The sequence below is a fragment of the Fulmarus glacialis genome, unplaced genomic scaffold, assembly GCF_000690835.1.
Source record: "Fulmarus glacialis isolate BGI_N327 unplaced genomic scaffold, ASM69083v1 scaffold46558, whole genome shotgun sequence".
Taxonomy (NCBI): domain Eukaryota; kingdom Metazoa; phylum Chordata; class Aves; order Procellariiformes; family Procellariidae; genus Fulmarus; species Fulmarus glacialis.
This window is the reverse complement of record NW_009231026.1, coordinates 39,082-50,479: the sequence shown is the minus strand read 5'-3', so window position 1 is coordinate 50,479 and position 11,398 is coordinate 39,082. Positions and strand designations below refer to the sequence as shown.

Below are 11,398 nucleotides of genomic sequence, written 5' to 3'. Positions count from 1 at the left end.
AAACTGAAGAAAAAGAGTTTAAGAGTTTAATTAATACTAAATTGAACTGCATTCCTTCTGTGGAGCCACCCTCACTCACTCTCAAAACACATGTGCAACATTCTGTGTGCATTTATCATTTGCTTTTGAGGCAGTCTTCCCTAGTGGTAGTGAATAAAATAAAATTCCTTTAGATCCCAGGTCCTCCAACCACAAAGAAACTGTACACAAATGTATTTCTTACAAGCATTACCTCATTGTATCTGTTGCTAGGAATTTTGATGCTGGTTTTTCTGACTTCCATATCAACCACTAAACCTTGGACCACAGGCAGCGTGTACTGGTAATTTCTGAAGTCCTGGTAATTAAAACAAGTTTTTAAAAGTTAGGCATGATGACCACCATTAACACTGTAGGTTTCATAACTATCCTAGTGACTACTAGTTAGCCCATTAAAATAATTTTAAGTGGTGACTGAAAGGCAGGGAGGGAGGGAGACATCACAGCTTGTAACCTACATAATTGAAGTAAACAAATGAAAAAACTTCATCATGACTGTTAGCCATTTCACTGATTTTCTTACATCAAAATTAATATTCTCCAGCCTTGAATGTCATCACTGTATGTAAGAAAATTTGCTCTCTGTGTTCTGTTACATTCCTGGATAGAGTTATTAGTTTTTCTAGCAGTGAGATTAAGTGATGCATCAAAGAGAATTTTCTATATTGAAAATATTAGCAAAGTAGGAAGAGCTAATAACTTCGCTTCAGTTGAAGCGCTGTATAATCAGAGAGCTGTGACTGCACACTGTGATGACCTACCACTTCTGAGGAAGGAATCTGAGCAACTAAGGCACTTGTTTCAAGATCCAAACGTTCTCAGGTGGCCAGCTTTCAGATGTTGATTTGGGTGCCTTTTTAGAATTCACTATGTTGCTGAAAGCTAACATCCAAGTAACAGCAGGTAAATTCACCCAAATGCCCACTATTTCCTTTGTCATCTTCTAAGCATGCCAGCTACTACGTGCAACAGGAGTACGGTTCTCCCCACATTTATCCATGCAAACTCAGTCTCAACACTTACTGCAAGAAGGTTCATAATCGTGTGTCCAGTCTCTCCAAACAAAGGCTTACGAAATCTGACACTAAAAAGTGGGCATGGATAAACTAGGAAAAAATAAAACAGAAAAGGTCAGATTTAAATTTACATACTGAGATTCTGCAAAAACAGACTCAAATACAATCTCCTCAGTTGAATATGCCATGCAGCAGCAAAAGAAGAGACTGGAAAGAAGACCAGAGTTTAAAAAGCAAAAGGGAAGAAGGGTCTAACATTATAATGCACCTTACACATGTGTCATGGCTCCTTGCCCACCACGCTAGAAACAGTAAGAAGAATTATGTGGAATGCTTACAAGTGCCACACTGCAAGACTGAACCTAGTGATCTGGACACTGATTGCAAAAACGACCTTTCTAAATGCTTTTCTCAGGCTACTTCTTGGAAATGGCTTCTTCCTTTTTCATGACCATCCTGCTGCTCTCCACTATAGCATCATAAGCCTTTGGCTTCTGTAGCTGACGTGTGACATTGAAGTGATAATACAGATTATTTCATTTTCTGTTTTCATGATTTCATAAGAACATGGCAAATTCTCTACAGGAGTATATAAAAAACAATTAAAAGCACATTTATGGTATGTCAGCAATGCCAAATATCTGCATTCCTTGGCTGACTTAGCCATACTTGTAAAACATCTATGATGCAATTCAAAGTGTAGTGTATGGATCTGGCTACATTACATTATGTTGCAGCAGAAGCCATAACAGTGCTTGAAACTTGACTCATGCAGTAATATGTAATGCCAAGGTTTTCAAAACGCATGTTTGAAGGAAGGTTCCTAAACTATCCTCAGGCAAACACTCAGCTGATTTCCCCAAATGCTGCACATTTTCACAGTTCCCAGTGTAGTCAGAAGGGGCTGCAAAACGCTTAGCAGGTTTGAATAACATAATCAGGATTTCCTGATAGAAATAAGCTCCAGCTTTTGCACACTGATGTGATATCTGGAAAACATCACAGCTCCCATACATGCACCATACAGCTGACCAACTCATGAACAGTGTCCTGAGGCACCAAGAAGTGTCGAATTTCCCGTGTCTGCCACCCTGGCTGCATACAGCAGCTCAGCTACGTCCCAGATGCACTGAATTCCCTGTGTTTGATCTGTACGGTTGATCTGCAGATGTTTTCTGGACATAGAGCAACCCAAAGCGACTCCTGCATCTGACCTGCTGTGCATTCAGCAGCACTGGACAAATGGCCAAAATCTGACAATTCCACCAGAAAAGAGGATGTATCCAAGGAAACCTGAGATACAAATGCAGCCCCTTCCAAGAGGCGATTGAGGAAGTAATCTGCAGTCGCAGCTGTCACAACACAAGTGAATATGCCTAAATCCAAACCACAGCTATAGAAGTGATTCAAACCCCAGATTCCCAATCTACTCAGAGCAGGTACTTCCGTCTGTGAATATCAAAACATTTGTTTCTGTGCTCAAAAACAGATGTCACATCCAAAATATGAGCATCTTTCTTTGTTTTTCTAAACGTTGATGGGAATAAATACACTACTTAAAAACCTCATGGATACACACAAAAACTTACACACCTTTAACACTAATGTTTCTTCGGACAAGTTTAACCTGCAGTCCTCATCCTCAGAAAGCAAATTATGAAGATTTTCTTTTTCCTCTCCAGTAACTATAGGTATTTTATGAAAAATTCCGAATGTTCCCTAAACATCACAAGTTAAATTTACAAATACCTATAAAGCATATTGTAAAACTTATTTTGTTAAAAAGTTCTGAAAAAGTTTTGAAAAAAAATTAACAACAGACCATTTTCATAGTCATTCAGATTTACCAATTTCGCAACTAAAACAGCAGATGAGCAAGACAGCAAATTTTTAGCCCATCATGGTGGACAGACTTCCAATAATCTCTTTGCTCCACCAATGGCAAGTGTCTCTTGAAAAAGATTTTATCCTAACTTTATGCTAGTTTCATGCTAACTGCTAAGATTTTGTTCAGCTGACACACTCTCTCCAGCTTATTTGTTACTAATTGCAACAGAATTTTTGCAACAAATTGCCATGTCAGTTGCCCCTGCACACATGTTATTATTCTCTGGAAAATGAGTGTGGTTTTAAAAACCTAAAAGCAAATGCTCTTTCATTTCAGCATGGAAAGAGCTTAACATCTCAAAGGCTCTCCCTTGTCCTAACTACACCAGCTAAATCAGACTTGTTCTGCACATAACTCTATTTCAGGTCACTAAGTGAACTACAAACAGCTGCTCAGAACTAGATTTGTCTCCACAAAAATCTCCCTGATCAACTAGTACAGTTGTAAAAAGGCTGTAGGTCATATCACAACCTCAGTACTGCTGTGCTGTTAGTTAGATACAATGTGGGTATAAAACATAATTTTTACTTGCCTGTTTAAGCTTGTGTGGCTTTGACTGGTAACAATTTAGGGCTGGGTGTGTGTGCTCTAAACCGGAATATATTCTCCTGCAGAAATAACTGCAACTAAAAGAATGCAAGTTACTTACGTCTGTATTCAGCTCCAAGTCTCAGCATCAGCCGAATGGGGAACACTTTAGCCCAGGGAGTCTCCCATTTCTGAATGAGGATGCCAAATAAGTACGGTGGGGTTGGGAGCACCAGGTCTTGTAGGGACTGATACGTAGCTGCAATGTACAAGAACCCTCCATGTTCTTTGCTTCCAAGGAAGCTCTGGCTGAAAAAGGAGTGTCCCAGGTTGCCAACAACATTACCTATGAACAAAAATGCTCATTATTTCACTAGATTGAGAGCTATATCAAGAATTTTAAAAGTTTTTCAGAAGAGAAAAAAATCCATATCAAACTCACTTTGCTTCCTGAACCACTAACATCTATTAATCATACAAGAAACAATGATTTGCTGCACATGGGGGCTCCTCCTGTGTAAAAGTGCATAATCCGTTATGGAATAACTGCTGTAGAGTACAGCCACCAAAGCCACGGTATCTCCGGTGGATCCACCTTTGGTGATACATACTCAGTGACTATCACTGGTAGGAAGTCAGTTTTGTAGGAACACGCACACGTACCTTCATTGCTGCACCTGACTGACTAAGCCATGCTTGCAAGTGTTACCAGGACAGTATGTACAACCACAGACCTACCACCTCTCCTGGGGGAGCAGGGAGGGAGGCTAGCCTCAACCATTTCTGTGATCTGCCTGTTTCATGGAGATCTGCCTGTTTCAAGTAGAGGCAGTGTAATCGAGGGGATGATGCAGCCCGGGGATAGCCAGGGAAGAGGAAGGATAGCTCAGGCCAGTATTGGTGCTAAGCAAGTGGTTCCACAACCTCCCCCTAGCACTACAAAAGCACCCAAAAAAAGCCTGTTTTCAGTGTCTTCCAGATATTTAAGGGGTTTCCACTGCAGAAGCTGCTGTTGACTGAACTAAACTTTTAGACCCAGCTGCGATTAAAGGAGAGATGTGCATCTGGTCAAACAACTAATGCCCACTGGTTGTCCTTCCATTTAGGCAAACCACTGGGGTGCCTACTCAGACACGTATTGAAGATCTGGATCTTTGTGTAATTTTTAAGAATTACACAAAAGAGTGTTTATTTAATTAGTACACTTAATGTAAAATGCAACTGAGAGAGACACAGGGGAGAAACATCACTAATTTTTACTCACATTTTTATTCTTTGATGCTGTTAATTTCCAAAAATGTTTACACTGGAATGGCTGAATGAATCTGAATGTTGATTAGATTATTATAGCATCCAACACAGCATTTAACATTGAAGCAAAGAACCATGGTGTGATTCCTTTTATCAAATGACAACAACAGTATGCAAATAATGTACAGAACAGCTGATCACAATTCTCCATAGGAAGATGTGAATATTAATAGCACTGATTTGCTCTCAAAGAAAATCACAAGTAATTTCAGAGAGCACGGTGTGGTTGATCACACCACTTATGAGGAATCGCATGGGTTTGAGGCACTCATGCAGGCCTCCTGGGCTTCTGCAGTAATCCCACGCTTTCCCACCTGCAGGCAGAGAGACTGCTAAGTAGGAGTTTCTGCTCTTTCTCCACCACCTCATAATGGGAGTGTTTGTATTTGAACTCAAGGCAGTGATGTGCATATCTCCAACATGCACATCAACTGGACAGTAACTGGAGGGTTTCTCCCTTTCATACACAGGAGACACACACAGACACATAAACATTAGGTTTTAAGTAAGTAAAAACATGAGTCACAAAAGTGCAACTTTGACGTCCTCAGTAATACAAGTATGATCTTCAAGTTAAGCCTTCTCTATCTTTATACTGCAAAACAGCCTAAAAATCATACACAAGCATTTACAAACACAGGAAAAATAAATACAGTAGGTACAGTTCTGGCCAGCAAAAGAAAGGTTAACCAATGAGTCTTTTCAAGTCTGCCCTTTACACTGAACCCCTATAAAAGTCCCAAGTCATAGCAGCTCTCCATCAAGCCAGCGCCAGCATGACAATAATACAGCTATTCCTGCCCTCACTCTGGAGATGTGGCCATGCTACTCTGCATCCCTCCAGTCCACCTTGGCACAACCACTACCGAGTACTGTTTCCTTCATATGACCTTGGGACCTCCAGCTTTAAATACAGCTACTGGCGGGTCTGTAAACAAAAGGCTGTGTTTATACTCCGACTAACAAATAAGTTCAGGGGTTTCCTTGCTATTCAAATTTGTGGGCACCTCAGTGGAATTTTTTTTTTTTTTTTGCTGTACCTACAAGGTGCTGCACAAACTAAGCTCTCAAGTTCTCTGTTAAAAGGCAACAGGCTTCAGCAGCCCATGGCAGGGTGCAGCTCGTTTGTAGCTTGCCGCTATCCTGTGAAGCTGATTTGTTATTTTACAGATACACAGAGCTGACACCACCAACCCAGATCAAATTCCAGAACTGTTATAGCGGCTACAATTTCTGTAATGCTCAGCTAAGCATACTTGATGAAAAGTAGCTACTGGTCAAACTGAAGGACTAACATGATTAACAGAGTCACATCAAATGTTGTCAGCTGCTGAAAATCATTGATCCTGCCCATGTCCAAATGCATTTCTCTGTCAGCCTGTGCTGTGACACTATTGCCTGCTCAGTGAATACACCGCTAATAAACCAATTCAGGTATCTTGCTAGTGAGTGCAAACCAATGTATCAACTGTTGTCACTTATTTAAAATAGCTGCCGGCACCTTTCTATCTCAACTCCACTTGTTTGCTTTTGCAGTTCCCACCTACCCTCACTAATCTCCTCTTCTTCATTTATACTTCCTTCTTCCCTTCCCATCTGTTCTTACCCAAATAGAAACTACACGCCTGATAGTAAAATTACTTGGTGAGGTTCTCGGTTCCAACAACATGACCATAATAATCCTTGCTAACCTCAAAATGTATGAAGTGTATGAACTGCTAAACTGAATTGAATTCTGCACCCTTTTCTGAAGCATTTTCTGCGTGAAAGAGGCTAGGCAAAGTGAAGCTGTACAATACTGTATAGTTCTGAGACATGCGGTACTGCCCACTTGGATGACAAAGCAATCAGACATTTCCACTTGTGACTGATGCCAAGTGCTGCAGCAGAAGGGGAAGACTACTTACTTTTTCCGTTTCAGGAGATGGAGCTTCAAGGCTCACACGCTTGGGATGCCTTGACAAGAATTTTTTCAGCCAACAGAAACATGAAAAAAACCCTCAGAGTGGAATCTGCAACTCAGCTGTTCAGCACTTTGCTACCATAAGCCACAGCATTATAAATTACTCCTTTTGACACAAGCAGCTCGCACAGTGCAAGCTCCAATAAGTCACCACTATTAAGAGGACAAACTATTGGGATTAGGTAGTTGTGCTGCAATTCATTATTTATAAGAGCATGCAAGAGCCTGCTACATGGCCAGCATGGGAAGAATCAAGCAAGAGTTTTCCTACACACCTCCCTAGTGCCCTTTTCAAAAAGCAAACTCAAGTCAAAAAGCCTCTTTGGGCTGTGGGCTTGTCCCACAAACATTTCTGCACTGACCAGGGGTTGTCAGCCTTTCGGTGGTTCCAAGTCAAGGCCCCACTGATAAGTTGCTATTACTAGCCTGACATGATCAAACCCAACCCACTGCACCGTTACACATTTTAAGCATAGAACTGTGTTTCAGAAGCTTGTAGAGAAAGTGTAGCTGTCAGAAAAAACTTGGAAAAAAGCTATCCTTCTCAAAAGCATGTAATTTAATTTACAAAATATCACAACTTCCTTTCTAAAGAGGTAATCTCAGAGTGAACAGAAAGGCGCCTTTCCTTATATTAAGTTTCAGCACCTGACCACAGACAATTGACATTATTTAGGAAGTACCTTAAGTGTGCATGGTGCATCTAAAGCAGCTCTGCGGGAGGTCAGTACTTATTCTCTTCTCATTAGCTGGGTTACCCTTGACTTTAAATCCTAAGCAGTTATAAAGTCCTTTAAAAAAAAATGCTTTTATCCACTGACGTGACTTTCTCTTCAGTCATGATCCATGCTGTTTTGAATTCTTCACTTGGTATCTTCCTCTGATGAACAATGTACTTTGCATATCAGTTTGGCAATCCCTTCTGGACTCAAATAAAATAGTTTATACCAGGAAAGGTAAAGAAAAAAAGATTCCTATATTTGTTTATTGCCCTCAATATGTGGGCAATATGAAGCCAGTTAGGTGCTTTTACTAAAAACAGTGAGGTTAAATTCCTAATGTATGCTTCATACCTTTTGCTTAATCCCAGGTCAAAAAGCTAGTATTAGCACCCAGTCTCAGGGAAGGCATACATATATGGCCTGGGGAAGTTAGCTGCATCTGTCCGGCCTCATTTCACTGCCATCAATAACAACCAAGAACTGCCAAGTACCAAACACCATGCCAGCATCCTGAAAAGCCAAGCATCCCAGTTCTGTAGCAAGAGATGCAAAGCAATATTCACCTGGGAACAATCTTGCCACATGGATTTTCTTCAAGAGCAAATGAGCACATACCCTTTGGAAAAGCAATACAAACCCAGTCACTACCACACCAAAAGCCACAAAGAGACAAGACCGTGAATGTAACTTGATGGCATAACACATCTGTAGCAGATGACAACATTGAGAAAAATCATATGAAATTCAACATTCAAAGTTCTGACCATACTCAGCATCTTTTTATTGAAACACATCAGCAAGTAACTTGGAAAGAACTTACTCTTATTGGCAAGGGACATAATGCTTCACTTTTACTATCACTGTGAGTAGCACTTACCAGCATCCAAAACTTCCTCAGACTAGTCTGTGGCAGTCTTCCAAACAATCACTCTCACACCTTATACGATGTTTGATTTTGTACCCATCTTTCCACGTTACACTTGCAGGGGTGTATTATTCACTCAGTTAACCTGTTCTCTGTTCAGAACATCTACATGGGCTTCTTTATAGATCTACTCTGTATTAGCTACCACTTTATTTAATTAAAACCAGGCGGGCTTAAAAATACACAAAACTGTGACTGGGACAGATCCACTGTCACCCAGAATATCCCCCAAACCAGAGCAATCGCAAAGCCATTTCAAGCAGTTGCCAGATTTGCATTTTCACTACAAAAGTAACAGTAGCATTTATTGTTGACGTACTAGGGCATATCTGGCAGCTCTGTATTAACACATCCAACTGCTTCAAAGTACCCATTCAGACTGACAGTAGTTCTCATTTTTCCATTCACTAGACCTCCTGCCAGGCTTATAGCCAACAGACAAGGATAATCATGGGATTACTACTACAACAGTAAAACTACTACCACCACAACAGAAATCATTAGCTTTCACTTTCAAAACAAGAAAAGCAACACAGCAGGGAGCTTCATGACAGAGGGGCCAGAGGAAAACTAAAGTGATGGAAACTGAACAGCAATTAATACTTGCCTTAGTTAACAACTTTACAATTTATTATAACTCATATGCATACAACCTATAGTGAAAAATGCCATTTTTCCTTCAAAATCTCTCCATTGTTTTACAATTATAAAATCCTAACACCAGACCATAGCTTGAGGTTGAGGACTTCCCGTAAGAAAACTAATGAAGGTTCAGGGCAGTGCTGCACCAGACTGACATCTTATCCATGCTGAAATAGGAGATGAACCTGAAGGACAAACTGCAAAGCATTGAATATACAGACTAAGTGCTCCTGCCTGCAGGTCTGAGGCCTGGGCTCCGCTGGCGCTACTTGCACATGCTACAGCCATACTCTGCAAACAGCTGAGAGCAATACCTGAGAGCAACAGAGGACAGGACTCGGCCTCAAGAAACAAGTTATCCTCTGAGGAAAGCAGAAACATCTGGGAATAGGCATGAGTACATACAAGTTTGTGCTTCTAGGCTTGAATGCAGAAGTAAAACTCGAGCAAGAAGAGCTAGTAAATAAATGTGACTCGTGAAAATAAAAATCGCTATAGATATGGGCTTTAATTAAACAAAAGGGGAATGCTGTATTTTTCAGCTGAAAACAAAAACAAAAAACCCAAAATCACTCCAAAACAAAATCAACATCACTAAACGTCGTTCTTGTTTCCACTTCAGTAAAAAATACGATGTCTTTTTACTTTATGACTGTTTTTAAGAAAACATTTACTACAGGAGATAAATAAAAAATGTCCACAGAATTTATTTCAGTTTCCTGATGGCAAAATAAATTTAAACCAATATATTACATAACGAAAAATGAAACTGTGAGGCAGGGTTTTAAATAGTCTCTAACTTCTAATGGGAATTCTCGTTTACTCTAAATGTCTACCATCTAATCGCCAGGAGAGGTGCAGTACCTCTGAAATGAACAACTTTGGAAGTATGGCTCCATCAGCCATGAAAACTGATAACCACTTCCAAGGGATTACAACCACCAAACTGAAACCCCCACAGCACCACAGCCTGTCTCTCTGGCTGAATAACGTTTAAAAGAGCCAGAGTTGCAAATATGCTAATATATTCTTCTCAGTCTCAAACACGCATGACTTGGAAAGAAAAAAGGATGGATATTGACAGCGTGCATTACAAAATGCTATGGGAATTTATGAAGGTGCTATGTTCTACAAAAACTTTAGTGCGGTTGGTATTATATAGCAACTCAAGGTGTCCATCTACTTCTACTACATGTCTGAAATACAGCACGGCGTAAATCCTACCAAAAGAACATTACACAGTGGAATTCTTAAACAGTGAAAGTTGGTTTCTGATTAAGAATTGTACAATAGTAAGCAGCTCCAGTGCACCAGTGCAATTGTAGGATATCAAATTACTACCACTAGAGCACTAAAAAAAGAATTCCACATACATTATGTAGGAGTTATAAATTATGTATTTCTGTAGTGTAATTATACAGAACTTCACTGCAGTATACACACCAAGCTGGATTTATATCTGCAATATACGTCTATACACACACATACACGCAATTTTTCGTATCTATCCCCCTCTGAATAACATCATAATTAGAAGATAAAACATTGCAAATGAAGTGCGGTTTGGAAAGGTATTTGTTTCCAGTGTACATGAGATCCATTATGACATGTGATAATAGTATATTCTGAACCTGGGAACCTCTCTGGACAAGCTGACCTTTGTTATATCAAGACATTTTAGGAAACAAAGATCTTTTTCATTATTTTATTAAAGTGTTGGATTCAGTCACTCCAAAGGCATTGCAAATTATATGCAGAACCCTTCGTAAATGTATTTTCAGTATACAACCTTAATGTGACCCAATTTCACCTCTGGAAAACTAGCTTTATTTTCTAATCAATGGAACCAAATACTTGCATTTTCCTTATACAATAATTTTTGAATTCTAAAGTCCAACAATAGCTAAAAGTGGAAGCCCATTTACTTAGCAAATGTAAAATGTGTAAAGGTTTACATAATACAATCTTGCAATTGAGATACTAAAATTCAAAATTCAGGGATAATTTCTGCAATGCCCTACAATTCATTCCAGGCATACAAATACATATATATTTGTATTACTTTATAATATAAATAGTATTTCCATAATGTGGCAATAGATACACACACTGTGGGAATCAAATTTCTGAACTACCTGGTTTGGTGATATTTAACATACTATCCACAAGGATTCTCAAAATTTTCTTTCTGTATCTTTAAAAAAGCTACCCTGACTTCAAGCTGAAAAAAAATTAAAATTATTAGAAGCAATGTCATGAGTGTACCCATGAGCCCTGCTGAATATCCTACTACGCTTATTGCTAAATGAAGAACAGTACTAATTTCAGATATGTTAGCCGTATTCAAATTCTTACCCCAACACC

At 39.5% G+C, this 11,398-nt stretch overlaps 1 protein-coding gene across 1 annotated transcript in view; it reads right to left on the bottom strand.

Annotated features, from left to right (window-relative positions):
• Window positions 1-232: 232 nt before the first annotated feature.
• The window catches only part of ZFYVE9 (zinc finger, FYVE domain containing 9), a gene marked incomplete at its 3' end in the record, with an annotated part of 28,149 nt that continues 16,983 nt past the window's right edge, over window positions 233-11,398 (bottom strand). Inside the window, exons 9-11 of the mRNA XM_009584428.1 lie at window positions 3,593-3,817; window positions 1,063-1,145; window positions 233-337 (exon numbers count right to left, since the gene is read on the bottom strand). Of these exons, the coding sequence (XP_009582723.1) occupies window positions 233-337; window positions 1,063-1,145; window positions 3,593-3,817 (413 nt within the window). The remainder of the gene's footprint in view (window positions 338-1,062; window positions 1,146-3,592; window positions 3,818-11,398) is intronic.